Here is an 18188-nt window from a genome sequence, read left to right as displayed (position 1 = left end):
CACTGCCGTAGAGGTGCACCCCAAGGAGAGGCAAACCAAACAAATGGGGCCAGAAGAAATAAAAAGGTCCTCAGTGACCCCTCATATTGGAAACTGTAACTTTAAGCTAATGCCAGCATCAGCTTTGCTAATATGACATACTGTATATAAAATCATGCATCATCATGCATGTATAGTAATTTGCCGTTTTAAAAAGAATCACACAGACATTAGAATTTGATACAAAATGCACATGTATTTTCTTTCCTTAGTTACATTTTGCAATGCATGCCATCAACATTTATTCATTTTAACATAAAGTCCACAAGGACAAGTGCAAACCGGCCTGAAATTCATAAGCAAAAAAAACAAAACAAAACAAAACAAAAACAGGATTAAGTAAAAGTTACACAGGTACAAAATAAGAAGTGATATAATTATGTTAACATTCATACATTGGTAGAAAAAAAACAAAAACATCAATTAACAGATGAATTTTAATACTAACTCACAATATACATTTCAGTACTTTTGAGAAATTCTCATTTCTCTGCTCCCGAGTTTCTCAAGGCAAATATCACATATTTATACAACTCTGGGCTCTTCAGTTGACCGTGCTGTGGTTTTTCTTCTTCTAACATCAGAACTGAGCCGATGCTTTCAACCCCTTCCCTCTTACAATGACTGATGTTTTCACAATATTGAGCAAGAGCATTGAATCTAATGGCAACATCGCAGTTAAGTACATCAAAAAGAAAAAAACAAGATTTGTGCAACTTGTGCAATAGCCGACAAAAAAAAACATCCGAGTAAAACTTTAAACTGTAATATCAACACAGAAGTGAGGTTGTAAATGTGGCACTTTGTGAAAAAAAAAAAACACAGGTGATGTGACATAAACAGTGGATGGTGGAGGATATTATTCATATTTACAGTACATTGTGACAGATGACTGTGCTTGATGAGCCTTTGGTTTATTACCATTACACGGACGTTCAATAACAAAGTAAAAAAAAAAAAGTGCTCAAGATTGTCCTTAAAAAAATAAGAATGCTACCATGTCCATCTCAAAACTTAGGCATTGATGTGGCTTTGTATATTTAAGGGGCTGAAGTAGTAGAACAAACACATAAATAAACTTATTAAAAAAAAAAAGAAAAGTGGGACAGTTTACATCTGGCCTCAGCATAGGTGCTGTCCATCGCTTTAATTCCTTTGTTAAGTAGAACCATCTGTCAAAACCCTTTGCTTCCTTCAAGAAAACTCATCACAGAAGGTATGTCTGGGTCAGCTGAAGCATAACTTGTTTTGATGAGCGCACACAGTGAGTGAAGTCATTTCCCAAGGAAGCAGGAGGCTGTCTCTCCTCCTTTAAAAGGCTAATTGGGTAAAATAGAGAAACCAGTGTGCGTGCAAGGGGTGAACTATGTCACAGTATTGAGCTGAGTCCGGTTCAGTTCTGTCACTTTTTTAAGGCAGCAGACAGTGCACTCCTGTGACACAGCCCATGTGTGTCTTCTCCCACTCTTTCCTCCTGCATCTTCATTCCCCTCACATTCCTGCCGTGCAGTCATAAATCAGCATGGAGTCGCATGTGTTATTCTCTAAGTCACACACACATACACACACTCACACATGCATGCACGCACGCGGAGGTATCAAACTACACACAGCCTAGCTCACAGACATCACAGCAGTAGAAGCAGCCAGCAGCAGCAGGCATACAGCATCCATATAGCATGGCGCCCATGTCAGATCCAGACCAAGCTGCAGGCTCACTGGCTCTCAGCGTCTGCTCCGTTCAGTTTGAAGTTGCTCAGTTCTTCTCTTTCTCTCTTTCTCCATTCAGCAGATCAGCTCCTGCTCAGGTCGTGCGGGGAAGAGGGGGTCGCTGAAGGAGAAGGCGTCACGGCCCGTCTTCAGCCCACCCTGGCCCGTGCAAGTGAGGTATGACTCGATCAAGTCCAGCTCAGGAGAAGGAGCCGGGCTCTCGGGCTCCGACTCAGACTGGCTCAACTCGGGCTCGTCCAAAGACGAGGCCGTCCTGTTGTGGAGGTGCGGGTGAGGGTGAGGGTGAGGGTGCGGGTGGGAGTGGGAGTGGGGGAGCGGGTTCAGCCAGGGGTGGTTGAGGCATTCTTCTGCCGTGGCTCTCTTCCTGTACACACAAACACAATAACACTGCGGATGAGAGGAAATTCCCGCACAGTTTACATAACCGATAGATCGCCTGGATCTTCCGATTCACCCAATCCATTCTCTTGCAAGACGTCGGCCATATTAGTTTTCAACGTTTGGTTTGGAAAACCGCAAAAAAAAAGCAACTCTTTTTGCACTCAAGATTTTTCCCCCCTGCTCCGTCTCACAGCGATTACTCAAACACTGAGGAATCTTCCACTTTTTCCAGTGCCACCACTAATCTGCTGCAGTTAAATGATACTGACTGGAGATTATGGCTCTGGATGTGAGACAGAGGCTGCTGCTACTTTACATCAACAAATTGTGCTGACGAAATAATGACTCATGTGTTGGAGCTCTCAATCAGAATTAGGGTTAGAGTCGAGTTCATCAGAGTGATGGGAACATAGGAAATGACCTTTTGCGTGGTGACACTTAAAAGGTGATGTGTCAGAATTCAGTGTAATGACAAAAAGAAGGCTCTGTTTTCGTAATTAAGTGAGATTACAGTACAACCACCATCAGCAAAAAAAAAGGAAATGTATTCTTGCCTTAGTGACGCAAAGCTTTTTACCACACAGCCTTATTTAGACGTACGCGGATGTGCTTCCGTGTTGCGTTCAACCTGACTCACATCCTCAGTGTGTAAATCAGCTCAAACTGATGCTGATGGAAACTTTGCAGTTGTAATAATCAGACATTTGATCATTTTCAGTATTACTGTGAGAAAAAAAACTGAGCTCACCTTGGGGTTTTTACTAGCAAGGTCTTGATGAAGTCAAGAGCCTGCTGGGAGATTCCTTCAAACGTGTCTTCTGAGTAGTCTACGTTGACTTGGGAGATGTTGAGGTATGTCTCTTGCTTGGTGTCGCCCTGGAAGGGAGACTCGCCTGTCAGCATGACGTAGATCAGGACCCCGATACTCCTGGCAGAGAGGGACAGGGGGAAGAGGTTATGAGGTGATTTGTCATCTTTAATGGTTACAGAATCGTTTGCGAAACATCGTGGCACAACAGATCTGGCCGTCTTCGACTACGCTGCAGTCATTAATTAACTTCCAGTATGAAGCAAAGATGGTCTTATGGTCAAAGGTCTAGACATGCTGTCTGCATGTTAAGAAAGTGATGTCACTGCCCTGAATGCGTCTTTATTCCTGGTTGTGGAGCGCAGGCTAAATGACTTCTGCATGAAAATGTATAGAAATAGTCTTATTAACTCCAGTAGCACACACTTACCACATGTCTGTAGCAGTGCTGATGGGTTCATAGCTCAGGATCTCTGGAGCTGCACAACACAAAACAAAACACATGGCCCCTTATTAGTCATGTTAAATGAGCCTCCAGTTGAAAAGACACAGGTGATTCTGGGTTGTTTTGTAAAGGTCTGGCAGCAGGACTCACCCACATACTCTGGGGTACCCAGGATCTCCCTGACCTCTGTGATTTTGTCCATACGTCTGGACAAACCAAAGTCCACGATACGAATGTCACCGAGAGGCCTGGCACTGGTCAGCAAGATGTTCTGGGGCTGGGGATGATGAAAACACAGGTCAGACTGAGGTAAGCTACACGACACAAGGACTAATGATTATTCAAGAAGCCCGACGTCTGACGTCCGATGTGATTAATTATATGTTTCTGTGACTGTGTTAAAGCATTCAAGGTAACTGGTCCCTTAAGGATGCGGGCTCTGGTCCGTCAGCCAGAGCGCTAGTAGCTCCTCTGCGCTAAGATTATCCACTAAGCCTATCAGAGCAGAATGAAAACAGGTAGTCCTGCCAGCAGTTGGCTCCAGCGTGCAAATAGTGAAGTCTACGCACAACTGTGTTAATTCTGGGTGAGACTGGGTCCGTGCCAGCGCTGGCTGGAGCTTTTAAGATAAACACAAGAGGAGAAGACAGGTCTGGACCACTTCAGTCCATCTAACCACAAGAGTAACTGAAGAGAGCATGAGATTCACCTCTTGAAAAACACTTAGCCTCACACCACAACATGTCATTAGACACAAAAATGTCTCGCAGCATCCGCCGTGCTGAACCGTTGATTTATTGTATCTGAGCAGATCATTTAATCTAGGGCAAACACAGTTTTTTTTAGTTTCTCATTTGCTTTTTAAAGAATTGTGTAACCTGTAATGAGATACCAGATGATGGGCTACATTTTCAACACACTTAAGTAGGTGGAAAGCCTCGATGATGACTTCCTTTGTACCTCAGGGTGCATGAAAGAAAACATGATAGTCGAGCGAGGTTCCTTTGCAGACTGATTTCTCATGGGAACGGGGTCATAACACACTGAACGAGCTGCTCTTACACAACAGAAATCATATCTCGCTCTGTCTGCCACTCCGGGGAATAACGCCATCTTATATCATCATATAAGGTTACAGCGTTCTTACTTTCAGGTCCAGGTGCACCACATTGTTTCGGTGCAGGAAGGCCACTCCGTTGAGGATCTGCTTGGCCAGCCGGATCACATCTTTCTCCGTGAAGGCGTCGTCGTTATCGGCAACACACTGGTCGAAGATTTCGCCACCGGCGGCGCTGGAAGGAAAGCACAGGAAGGAAAACTGAGAAAACAAAACAAGGATAAGATGTGAGGAAAAGAACTGTGCATGGATAGCCACCCAGTGGAGTTTAGCTTGGCTTACTTTCATTTTTTGATTATTCATTTTAACTTGTCATAATAAATTGCACCTTAAACTGTACAAATACGCCCTTTCCTCTCAGTTCGAATGTTGACAATGGTAAATTCCAAACCCATCCCATAAGTACAATTTTACTGAACAAGCATCAAAAATCATTTCCAGTTACTTTAAAATTACACAACTGCCCGTCTCCATATTAGTGTACTTTGGCTTGGAAGAACAAAGAGTGTCCACATCTACGCATGTGAGTCCAACATAAATCAATATAATTTTTGGTACTCCGCCTCAGCATGTACTTTTCCCCTTCACAGGAATATTACTGGAGATAAGAGAGGTCATATCGGCTTACGGCACATTCAGATAAGCTCTTATATAGCCTGATATATTGCCGGTTAACCTACTAAATCAAAACAGGGGGAAACAGCAGCAACCCGCCAAAGACTAAACATTTTTTTAAGTGTACAAAGAACTGATGTTAAGTAATAAAGACGCCGGAGAAGTTACATAAAAGGGTGGTGGGAGAGCAGTGTCATGTTGGTAACAAAATACCGTTCTGTATCAGCCTCAGCTTGCATAGTTGTCCTCTTGTTTGCCCAAAACAACCCATGAGACACACATAACACATCTGGAATTTAGTAATTAAACATCTCAATGGTGACTTTTCACATTTTTGCGGATGATATAGTCAGACTCTTTCCTGCCTGGTCTTGCCGCTCTTGTGTAACACACCAATAGGTAAAGCGGAGACATGGTGGATTTACATTAGATGCTCCATCAGTCAGATCAATGCCTGAAGCTGACAGTTCGCTCAAAAAACCAGAACCATGTGTGGGGGATTTAGATGGTACACATGCTTTTTATCTTCAGAGGAAAAACTTTTTTGTGACCAGGCCCTAGGCTTGTATGTTACATAACTAACACCACCCAATAACCCCCCCCTCCCTCTACCCACCCACCGCCTCCATCTCCCTGTTAGCCTCGTAACCCTGGGCTCTTTACTATCCTCAGCTGTGAAAATAGCACACATGTTTTGTTGGATTTGGAGGATATCCGTCATTGGTCTTTATAATCTTTTCTTTTGCTCGCAGCACCAAATACTTGACCTTCCACCTACCCCACTTGTTACAAACAGGCTCAATCCCACCCAACAACCCCCGGAGAGTCCGAGAGCAGCGGAGACTTATACGGTGGAACCCTGCACTCCATTTGTTTACATTGATCTGCTCATGTATACCAAATGCAAGCAAGCCTGGTGTTAGTGTTTTCATTTGGGAGAGGAAATGAAAGACATGTGAGCACGGTTTGATGGACGCTTTTGATTTGAAAAAGGGGAAAAAAACAAACATTAATGCCTCTTGTTGAGTTGGTGTTACATCCAGAATGAACTTGAATCTATCAACTTGACTTGTACTGGACCTGGAAGCATTTACTGTACCTGTCTGAACAATTAAAGACTTGACGTGAGGGAGTGTTTTAATAGCTTCATTAAGCTGTCAGCAGAGTGTGTGAAAGGACTGAAGATCTTGATAAAGACCATCTTGTTTAAGGTTCACCAGATTGCACACATTCTCTCCAAGCACTTAAGAATGATCTGATACTTCCCTGAGCTCTAAATATTGTCTCTGCACACTCCACTCTGCAGGAGAGTTTAATGTTCTCACTACTTGTAGTGTGTGGGCAGACGTCCTCCCCTGCACCGACACCGCAAGAGTAAAGAGTAAACCCGCTGTAACCACCATGAGCGGGGGCAACAACGATTTCAAGAAACGAGCTGAGTCTCAAGAAAGCAGAAATATCACTTCTCTATGTCACAGTCAGTCCTTTTTAATCATTTTATCTAATTAAAGCTACTCTTGGCAGTTGGCTGACCACCAAAACTTCACTGACGTCACCTCAGCGACAACCTGTTAACCAGCTTCCACAAGACTAACCTGTCTGCCGGGCTGAAATTTCTGGGCAGCGCTTGTACTCCAACGTACTTTTCCAATTATAGTCTGTTGAGGACGTTAGCTCTCTGGGTTACATCACATGCAAGGAGGGACATTGGAAGTAAAATTTACACGAAACATGCCTCTCTAAAGAAATTGAGAGAGGAAATTAAATGAAATTCCTTGTTAAAGAGAATTATGCAATTTAACAGACACCCTGTGAAGTAAAAGTAATAAAAACCTGCCATCTGGAAATGACTGGGGTCTGTTAGGGTTTCTATTTCTTTGTCTACACAAGTAATGTCCTATTCAACCTTTTAAGCAGCTGAATAAGGGTCATCACTTTCCTACAGTGCATCTGGGGAAAATGCTGGATAAGGAAGACTATAATGCTTCATGGCAAACTCATCACCATGTGATCGTTTTTTAGCTACTGTGTGCACAAAATAAAACTTTCATTGCTCAGAGGTGATGCACATTCGTTTCTCCTCAAAGCGGCCATCGCTTAAACTAGTAATTATGCCTGGGAGGGGGTTTCTATGGAACTGACGCACGCCGGAGCTTCACTTTGAAAGATGATTAGAATTCACTCGCTTCCATTTCTCTGACATTACCAAGGATGTGGTTGTGGCTGTGTGAATATGTGTGTATATGTGTGTGTCTGTATGTGTGCGTGCAACACTTTATACCAGCGTGGTGGTGTGCTACTTTTGGGAGCTTTGCTCGCTGCTCACATTTAAAGCCACAGGAAATGGAAAATGGTTTGCAATTCTCGAAACTCATGCTGAGGTCAGACTTTTTTTTTGCGATGCAACAGTCTCAATGTGAGGAGCATTTAAAAGGACAAATACAGTACAACTATGTCACTGACAAAAGCATGAGCTGGTGTTTTAAAGAAACAAGCTCTTTTTAAGCATGCATGTGCAGCCTGCGTGATTAGATGCTCAACGTCTGCAGCTCCATTTGGCAGCTGGAGAGGAACTGTGGACCAGTGCTGACTGACCTCCTGCTATGTTTTCTCTGCAGGCATGCAGGGGTGAACCGTGGTGCTACTTCCCCTTTCACACTTCAGCCAGAGGTCAAACACAGCCCCACTAAAAGGCTTTTGTTCTGCAGAAGCATTCCTCGTCTGGGACGATGATGTCTAGCGAGGAGCAGGCAGGAGACGGCTTCCTGCCCGAGCAGCGAGCGGTTCAGAAACGGGGTCGGGGTAACGTGGTTCAAGTGTAATTGCCCAGTGTTATCTCCCTCTGTAATGAGGCCAACGAGGTAATTAAGACGCTCAGTGTCCTTTCCAAATCCTAATTAAAGGCCATCACTAGATGCATCATGTCATTTAACACCCAACCCACAACAGACCAGAACCAGAGCCAGACAGCCTGATGACCTTGCAGGGTCACTGAACGAGCAGCTCGTCTCGGCCGGTTTGTCCGCACGTTCAAAAGGCAACAAACCGCACCATGACCTGAGCAAGAAGTTCTCAGAGTAGAGTTTTAAACTGACTCATTTATAGCTCTACATTGTCATTTTCTCACAGTGCTGCGTGCTGCAGTTACGCCACAGTGGTATTTAAAAAGCCGCTCGCTTCCTGACAGCGTTCAGCTGAGGTGCTGAGGCCGCGTCGAGATGAGCTCCACCACAAAGAGACACAGTTTCCATTTAAGGCAGGCTAAATGTGCGAGGCTGTGCGTTTCACACGTGTATGGTTTTTGTTTTTTTTTTCTTTTAGGGGTGAGTCAGACTCTGACATGCAGCGGCTTCTGAGCAATTAGCACATAACTCAATGCGGGGAAGCAATTAGAAGAAGTTTTGTTTTTCTTGTCCTGAGATCAGATAAAAGCTGACAATTCACTTGCAGACACGTCACGTCAACAGTGACATTCTTTATCTTCTTATCATGCAAAATGCAGGATGTTGCATGATGTGATTTGCTGTGAGGTTTTCCCCCAGTCAAAGATTTCTCAAAGAAAATGTGCTTATCAAGTAGAAATGAATGAATGTGAAAGAAAGTTCTCTACGAGCCAATTTGGTGGGTTATGGTCCATGGGTCGGGCAAAGAGTTTATAGTGAGTGATTAAAAGATAGTCATTTCCCTAATGATTGAGAACCTAAGCATTTTATTCCAGTTTTCCTGGCACGACCCCAAAGCCAGGGAAGTGAGGAAAGTTTAAAAGGCCATTAAATAACCATCATCATCATTTTCTTCTCATATCAGTGGCGGTGCAAGCCAGGGCTGGGTGTGTGCATGAGGGTCTGAACAAAAACAAACTTTGGAGACAAACAGGCAGGGCCACTGCTTCAAATGTGTTGTGTTTCTTGGTGAACTTTTAAAGACGGTCGTATTTTTCTTTCTGTAATGCCATCTGTCTTACCACTCAAGAACAAGGATGATTTCAGTGGTGGTTTCGTAGACCTCGTGCAGTGCCACCACATAGGGGTTTGCCTTGGCCGACTCCAGCACAGCAATCTCGTTCAAGATGTCCATGCGGCAGTCCGCGCCCTTCCGTCGCTTTCGCAGAAACTTGGCAGCGTACTGCTTCCCCGTTGCCTTCTCAATGCACTTCTTCACCACCGCAAACTTTCCCCTGGGAAACAAAGAGGAGGAGGGGGGGGTGAGAGAGAGAGAGAGCGAGTGATTAGTGAGGAGACGGAGTAATGGAGACCACATTACTGGCTTTTTCAAATAGATCTGGTCAGGGACGGTTCTATTCTGCATCCAAGCGGCCCAACGGGACCACTGGAGCGTATTTAGGTCATTTCAAAACTGCAGCAAATGAAAGGCTAAAATTACTGGACATACTCATCACAGATAAACGGCTATGAGGTGAAAGCCAGATTACAGTGCCAGACAGTTTGGGTAAAGCCCACCAACAAGCCACGAGTGCAGCGCTGTAGGCGCGGTTGGAGAACGGCTCGCAGATAAGAGATTTCAGTGGCATCTTTTGAAAAAAAGAAAAACCGCAGACGCCGCCATTGACCACTGATACGCTCAGCTGAGGAGGCGTCATCAGACATCCCTGCTTTTCTCCTACTTTTCCTTTAGCCTTCAGGAGGGTCTGACAGGAGGCAGATAAGGCTGACAGTTTTTGGCAAGAGCTGCTGACTGGTGGGCAGGGACCTGATAAGACCAACACCACTTCACAGATCATGCAAAAAACTAAACAAAAGGGATGCAACGGCGTCAATGTTCAACGAAGAGAAAAAGAAAAAGAACATCCACTCATCTCTGCATTCATTTTTTTTTTTTGCATATACACTGATAAATGCATAGCAGGTGTTAAGGGTCACCCGTGGGTGTGGGCAGGATGTCCGATGTGTGCAGAATTGCCTCTCTGTGTCAAGCAGACCATAATCACCAGCCGTCCCCTCCCAGGCTGATAATGAGGCCTTGTCCGTTTCCCTTTCTTCACAGCTGACAGCAGCACGGACAAATGGAATTGTGTTGACGCCTCCGCCCAGACCCTCGGCCAGACCCAGTGCTTCTCCTTTTGACAGTCGTACAAAAGCTGACCAGTCGGTTAACACAGCAGCAGGACCACCCACCTGACCGCAGCAGGGTAGGGCCAAGCAGGGGGTCACCGCTGTTACAGTCAGGTTGGAGCCTGAGCAGCATGCCAGAATGGATATCACAACCTCAAAACATCTATATCCAACTAACAGTTTCTCTGTGTTGTAATGAGCTGCACAACTCACAGATACATTTTTAAGGAGCACTGAACACACAGGATGTGAAGAGATGACTGAACTGTGCAGAATCTAAATGAAGTCAGAGAGGTCTAGTCAGCATGGTGCCAGTCATTTTCCCACACTGTGTTACTCCAAGCCCACTGTGCTGCGGACCAAAAACAGCAACTGTTCTGGCCGGAGCCCGGTTCTGTTTTGGCTACCGCTACAACTGCTGTGGGGGTCTAACTCTGCTCCCTTCTCTTTTGCCTTTTCTCAGTCTTGCAGCATGGTGACGACTCATTGTTCCACAATGAAAAGGCAAAAAAAAAAAAAACCCGTCAGAGGCTTTTCATCCTTAATTAGCCAAGTTCAGAGCAGCTCACTGTGGGCTGGGAACTACATATGGAGTGAAAAGGAATGACCGCCGGCCACGGAAAAGAGCAACAGGAGGCCTTTCAAAGGCTGACAACAGGTCAGAGGTTACTTAACACGGCCATCTTCCAACAGGCTATATTCACATTCTGCTATGTTAATGGGCTGACGCACAGAAACTCCTGGTTTAAGCATAATGGGGCTTTAACGTACATATTTCATGATTTGGGTTCATTTCAGGTTCGAGTTAAGAAAAATTCTGACTAACACTGATGAATGTTTTCTCAGGCATCCTGTCTTGCTCCACAAATACAGTTATGTGCAGCTCCAACAGTTCATTTGCAGGGTTACACTCATCATCATCTTTACTCTGACACACGAAACTAACTCCTCTCCAGTGCTGGAGATGGTGATAATTTGATTGAGAAACTGGTTTCCTGTGGTGTCTGCGTTTTTTGTTTTTTTTTCTTCTCCTTCTTGCTCTCTCAGTGGGGCACTGACTCATGTCTGAAGTGTACTGACAACCGACAGCTCTCATTTGCCTGCTTCACAGACGGCCTGACACGCAACATGAGTTCCTCTTCCTGCTTTTAAGCAACTCAACAACATTTCATTGTGCACGGTTCTGCAGGGGACCACAGCTCATGATGCAAAGCTCGACTATGACAGCAGTTTGGACAGTGACGCTGATGAGTCTTATTGTTTCTGCTGACTTTAAAAGAGAGTTGAAAGGAACAGTGAGCGGAAAATTCAACAACTATTTCTAATATGATCAACATCCTCCCTAATATATTCTACAGAATGCATAGCTGATCTCCTGGTGTGCTGCACTACGTACATTCCTCCCCTTAATGGGATTATGAGGCCTGATCTCAGGATGTTGTTGGGTTGGAGCCATGAGAAGAGGAGGGAAGAAGGATGAAGGGCTGAGGTATGAGGGTGAGAGGAGAAACTTCTGTGGCCTCAACTTCATAGGCAGCGTCACCGTGGGTTCTGGCTGCTGTCCCACAATGTCCTATGGTGTCTGACAAGCTCCTAACACACTCTTTATTTAGCTTGTCCCACCACACTGTGCAGGGCAGCAGACTTTTAGACTGAAGGGAGGGAGTCACAGGGACAGATGCAGATTTGGCCCGAGTGGTAATACAAACAGCTGTTGCATTTAATGGAACCCAAAACGTCCTCTGTGGTTTTCTCATCTTAATTTAAAAAATACTTTCCGGGGATAGTCATTAATGTCTGGCAGGGTGGGAAATCCCAGCACAAATGGCACAGAAGTCAGTGTCTCTCTCTGATACACATATCAATCACAATCAGCATGATACAATCCCCCCCGAAATGCATTTAGTTGTAGAGAGAGACAGAGATGTGGCAGGATGGGATGTGGTAAATTTCAAGTTGCAGCTCTGGGGTGAACTGTCAAGAGAGTGAATCCTGATAGTCTAAAAAAAAAAATAAAAAAAAACCAAATGCCTCCAAAAGCCATAATGTCACTTTGTTTATCTCATCATCATCACATTCAAAGCAGAAGTTTGGATCTTACTTTCACCACTGTGCACCAGGCTCCACTAGAGCACAGGGAGAGCGCCAGCAGAGGCAGCAGACTAATATAAGACTATGACAGAATATGATGCTTTCATTTTTTGTTACATGGCAATCATAAGAACAATATGTGGAGAGTCCCAAAACTTCCCAAAGCATCATTTTCACACGAATTCAGCACCATAAAGTCCCAACTCTTTATTACAGCTTCGCCCTGCAGCCAAGACGCACAAGAAGCGCGCATGGCCAGCGCTCATACCGGGGTGCCAGAGTGCCAGAGCGCGTTTCCATCAGCCCGGGGAGGAATGCGGGGCTGGAAATGTTCAATTAACACGCTTCCTATTAACACGTGCACGAGGGGGTACAAATCTAACACGATTAACTCGATTTGACATAAGCTGATCAAGATTGTGTTGGAGGGCAAAAGCAGCCGTGGCGAGCGCACAACAAACACACAAACACACGCAAGGTTTCCTCATCATCATCATCATCAGTGAATCCTGGATTAACACACTCACCTGCCCAGCTCTTTGCCGACCAGGTCGTAGCTGGCTGTGAACGGCTCTGCTCTTATCCTCGTGTGGATCTTGGTCACCATCCCGTTTCGACTCATCGTTGCTGGATCTGGCATTGAAGTCTCGCCGTGAAGTAAATATTTCTTCCTCCGCCAAAACAAAGCAAAAACAAATACAAGCCCCACCAAAAAAAAAAAAAAAATGCAACAAAGATGACTTTCTGATCCGATCAAGTCAAAACTCGCATGATAATAATAATAAAAAAGAAAAAGTCGATTAGAGCCCAGAGCAGCTGTGTTGTCAGACCACCGGGAGGTTAATCCAGTCGGAGCGGACTGATGCCCTGCAGGAGCGTGACACCAGTCGGTTCGGTGAATTAGTTTGAGTGCTACTACACATTCCTGACAATAAACTCCTCGTCAGGGCCCGGCCCCTCCTGAGATGACGCTCGGCTGCGGAAGCCAATGAGTTCGCTGAAGAGGATGGACCCACGCTGCGAGGCGAGCCAGCTGGCAGGCAAAGTGGTGCGTTCAAGTGACAGCAAAGGAGCTTATTAAGTGCAGGTTCACAAACATAAACAAACACCTTTATCATTATACCTCCAGTTTGACGGTTATTAGGATGATTTATGGTTGAGCAAAAAAAATGACTTGTAATTTACAGTTGTGAAGTGTGTAAGTGCAGATTTGTGCTCATTCTATCTTCAGCACATGACTGTAGCCAGGCTACTTTAGGAAATATTTCCTTGCCTCCACCTACGTCTACCCATGGGAAGAAAAACAAAGGGTCAACATAACTCAGTGTTCAGATTTGCATGCACAAACATCTAAGGCATCTCTGACGTCCTGGTATGTGTTTTCCTGCTTCTTGTTCTGGGCTGGGCTGCAGGTGAGGCCTGGGTTTCTTTTTTTCTCACACGACGCCCATGAATGTGAATGTGCCCTCGGGGGGTTATGAGAGCTTTGTCAAACTGTTGAACCTATGCGTGCCAATGAAGGAGAATTCAAAGCATGCCATTTAGATAATGTGTCACCTAGAACATCCTGTGGTTTTCATGTGCAGCTGCTACAGTACACTTTCTTTTTCTACATAAAAAAAAACATAAGTCATTGAGGGAAACGTTGGTGCTGGTATGTGTGGCCCCACAGAGAGAGAGCAGTGTGACGTTGACCCGGACTCCATGGGAAATGTGTCACCTAAGCTCGAGGGGCTTGCGAGACATAAACTGTTAAGCTGTTAGAAAGACAGAGGCCCAGACTGACCCCAAGCAAACAGGACATGCAGGACCCCACCGTCCACACACACACACACACAATACTGCAAATCGCCCACAGCTGAGAGTCAGCCGTACACAATAAGGAGAAAATGGTGGTGGATATTGTGGTTTTGGCCCCCAGTTTACATCTAGCTACTGTATAGGGGGCATGTGAGGCATGTGAGACACTTCCTCAGTAAAGGTGAGCAAAAAAAAGCCACAAGCAGGATATCAAGTAGCCATTGTTAACACTAACTGACATTTTCATCATGGATAATTTTCTTAATTGATTTAAGTCCATCAATCATTTGAAAAAATGTCCTCAGATACCGGCTACTGATATTAAAGCAGTTTTACATTTGTAAATAAATCTTTGTCATAGCTCTACATTTTTTTCATCATTCTTCCAGTCATCATAGCAGACATATTTCCTAAAGAAGGGAGGTGTCCCATACCAGTCTGTATCTTCTGTATTCCTCTTGGCTAAATAAGGACATTAGTATTTCAGCTTGAATGACAGGATGACATGCTCCTCATACGCTGATTCTATGTCTCATGGTTGAGCACATTGCAAGTGGCTGGTCACATGCCCTACATAGCTGCTATCTATCACACAGAGCGGGATTTGTCCGAACTTACCACGCCAAAGCTAATTTTGTTGCCACAAACAGCAACTGATGTAAAAGAGACCTATTGAGAGTGGACATTCCTCAGGCCCTACCGAGTCATTAGTGTCCAGCGACAAGGTTACATAACCTGTTACGCCTCCTCCTCAAATTGTTACCTTAAGTCCAAGCGAGCCCTCTCTTCAAGCCTTGACCCTCTTCTCTCTGCCAGCCTTCCCATTAAAGCCTGGGGTCAGAGTTCAGAGGAGCCACGTTAGAGAGGGAGCGCTACCTGGCCCCCGGAGACTTAATGAAAACACATACCAGCGAATTAACCTGCCAGCCTGCAGTTCAGCTAACATAAATATGAGAAGTTCAGCCGTGACCTGGGGAACGCGAACGCTTTCCGAGCAACTAGGACAAATAGGCCTAAGTCAGGACCGGGTCGGAAAAGACGGCTCTTGTTTTTTGTTTTGTTTTCTTATAGCAAGATCTTTAAAGTCTGGGTGTATTCCAAAATAGTGCCCATACTGTATGGATCTGATGAGGTTTGATGACTTAAAGTGGTGTTGAAAAGTATGTGATAAGATATCAACGTTTGCCTCAGTTGCATGTTGTGAAAAATTTATCAGGTAATTGAATCAGATGACATTCTGTCTGGTCCAGTGGGCCGGCAACGTGCTGGAGAAGGTCTGCCGGAGCGAAGGGAGGCAATCCGGTGTTAAAGAAAGTGACTATTGCACGATCAGACTGAAAGTACACTATTAAACTCTCTTATGACTCCCTTAGGTAAGTGTGTTAGAGAGACAGACATTCTCTTGTCCACAGTTTCAGAGATATCCGTTCTCTCTCCTCTCGTTTATGTCGCCCTAGGGAGTGTTTAAAGGAGAGGAGGAGGGAGGGCAGGGGGCAGTGGTGGTGATGGTGTGTGTGTGTGTGTGTGTGTGTGTGTGGGGGGGGGGGGGGGTCTCATTATGTAAGTTGTTCTCCTGTGACTCTGTACCGTTAAATGTTCACTTATGAGGGCGCTCGGAGGCCCGCGCGGTTGTGTTAAGATCACTGCCTCCGATAACATCCCAGACTTCTCCTTTCTGTTTGAACCACTCTAACAGGAGGAGGAAGTCTGCCATCCATCCAGCATTGTGAGAGTTATGAGTTGTGCAGATGAGTCAGGTGAATCAGCTCTTACTAATAAAAATGGCTTTTGAGTCTAGTTATTTGCCTCCTTTCCTTTGTTTGCTTTGTTTTGCTCCATTCCTGAGCGAGAACACCTTATTTTGTGAGAATGACACAGCCGAAAAAACCTCCCGAGGATGTTTGCTCTGTCAACAACAACACAGCCTGAACGACGACAACAATCTCCAACTCTTCAAAATGTTGAATCCTAACAGAGCGTGACTACCCCGCTGTCTGTTTATGGTTCTTTGTTACAAACCATTGTTTATGCAGAAAGAGGATTTCATTTAATGAACAGGTTCAGACTCGGGAGGGCTACATGGTAATCTCACCTCAGTCCATAGGTGTACCTTGTTCCTTCTTCAGCTGCTTCAGTTCATATCTTATCCGTCATGTTGTGCAATTTGTAATTAACGCACAACTGATGTCCTGCTGGTGTCTCTGCCCCACTGGAAACTCTGATATCACAGGGTGCATATAGCATGTATGTTAGCACTTACGGCGTTAAGGGAAAGCAAACATCGGGGTGATTTAAACCATGATGTCATGTGCTCATTAGCTCTATAAATCATTTGTGCACTGGTGTTATGGTGGCGAGCCCAGGTCACACAGTGGTGTGATCTCTAATCCGTTTGCAGTGACCTCAGTAGAAAGCAGTCTGAATGGAGCTGCACCTCCATTCAGACTTCTCACACCTCATAAAACTAAACAGCCCAATAGCTCCAGTTGATTTAGATGCTTAACACACCACCCACGTCTTAACCTCTTCTTCTTCCCCCCACTCCTACTGCTGCTGCTACTGGTTCTCCTGCCACAACAACTTCTGTGGTTAGAAAGAGAGAAAAAAAAAGGACAAACATCCCCTCTGTGGCCTGATGGGAGGATCAGCGGGTTTCCAAACATTGGAGCTAGAAGTCATTCACCTTGAGACTTCAGGATGACGTGCAGAGCTGACGCTTGAACAGAATTAGAAGATCAGTTCCTAATCCTTTTGGCAACAGAGAAAATCAGTGAAGGAGGGATAAAAATAAGACATGAGAGTAGACTTGAGGTCTCTTTGCCTTGTTTGTAATCTAAAGGCAACACATGGTAAAGAGGCCAGTGTGTGGCATTGGCAGATTGTTGTCAGCCATCACACTATTTTAAAATAGGAACTTACAGTTTTAGAGTCAGAACTATTAAAAGCTCATGTCATCCATGATGTGAAGCAAACGACTGAATGAATGAAGACACCCTCTCTTTTTTTTTTGTCAAGGAGTGAGTGCGTTTTTGAATGGTGTTTTCAATTTTCTTCATGAAGGGAAACAGATTATTTTATTGGGATTTTTATTTATTTGGATCTGCAATTGCAACTTGATGAACAAAAATGGCAGTTTGTTATACTTGTATTTCCTCTTATGTTTAAGATTAAACGAATACTAATGGATAAGATAAGTGATAATTTTACAAATCATTTTGATTGATACAAACCATACAATGGAAAATGTATAAATGACACTATCATTTACAACTGACAGACTGGGAAAGAATAACACATCCTATTACTCCCTTTTGACCTTTTGCAACCATGAAGTCAATATGTTTCTATAAGTTACTCCTCAGGTTTCTCACAGCTAACATATTCCCTGTTGCGTGTCACACGATGCAGGAAACCTCATGTGTCTAACGTCTCATGTGAGCAAGTGAACACATTTGTCAGTTCCTCTGCATCCCCGTGGAGCCTAATTTGTCAAATGCCTCCCTAAGGGCTCTCGTGAATGTATAATGTACAGCTCTGATTGCATCTCTGTTACAAATCAGCCTTGACAACAGGCCTGTTTGACAGCCACAAGGAGTGAAGTGAAGTCAGCTCCCTCCTCGCCGCACTGAAATTTTGAAAGGGGCGACACTTATGGATGTTAATCACATTTGAACAGCCGGTTTTGGTTCATCTCTCCTGAACAGGAAACCAATAGGGGAAAAACTGGTGCAGCGCTCATGGATAAATGCAACAGATGGGAAACACTGAGGAAAGACAAGGTAGGGCATTGGGAATGCTTGTGTTTAAATTGCAGGCCCACTGATTTCAGTGGAAAGTTTGAGTGTGAACCACATCTTTTCTTTTCCCCACAAATATGAAATTAACTTCTTTTTTTCTTTTCGATGGCAGCAACTGATTTGTTTTTCTCTCTCAGCCAACGCAGTGTGCTTCGGTGCAAAACATTTTGCAGCAGCAGCAGCAGCAGCAGCACAGGAAGAGTGGGATGAGACAGAGAGAAGATGAAACCTGTTCTCAGGTACAGACAGTTTGGCCACATCCTGCCTTTACTCTCTAGCAGGAATCCAAAAC

The 18188-nt window shown here is 44.6% G+C and overlaps 1 protein-coding gene across 1 annotated transcript; it reads right to left on the bottom strand.

Moving 5' to 3' along the window:
• Positions 1 to 215: 215 nt before the first annotated feature.
• Positions 216 to 13206, bottom strand: stk17al (serine/threonine kinase 17a like). The gene is made up of 7 exons (XM_085783928.1): positions 12827 to 13206; positions 9101 to 9313; positions 4552 to 4696; positions 3555 to 3681; positions 3390 to 3438; positions 2900 to 3079; positions 216 to 2134 (listed from the first exon to the last, which is right to left on the bottom strand). The coding sequence occupies exons 1-7, from the start codon at positions 12937 to 12939 to the stop codon at positions 1825 to 1827; spliced, it is 1137 nt and encodes a 378-aa protein (XP_085640054.1). The 5' UTR covers positions 12940 to 13206; the 3' UTR covers positions 216 to 1824.
• Between the last annotated feature and the right edge of the window lie 4982 nt (positions 13207 to 18188).

The sequence above is a fragment of the Trachurus japonicus genome, chromosome 8 (assembly GCF_045865225.1).
Source record: "Trachurus japonicus isolate A0001 chromosome 8, Traja_1.0".
Taxonomy (NCBI): domain Eukaryota; kingdom Metazoa; phylum Chordata; class Actinopteri; order Carangiformes; family Carangidae; genus Trachurus; species Trachurus japonicus.
This window is presented reverse-complemented; position numbering and strand designations above follow the sequence as displayed.

Bases quoted from the DNA above. Each gene is read 5' to 3' on its own strand.
- stk17al (XM_085783928.1), bottom strand. From the start codon at position 12,939: ATGCCAGATCCAGCAACGATGAGTCGAAACGGGATGGTGACCAAGATC. The intron at 3,682-4,551 runs GTAAGAACGCTG...CATCATCCCCAG, and splicing joins TGGTGCACCTGGACCTGAAA to CCCCAGAACATCTTGCTGAC. The intron at 3,080-3,389 runs GTAAGTGTGTGC...CCTCTCTGCCAG, and splicing joins AGCACTGCTACAGACATGTG to GAGTATCGGGGTCCTGATCT.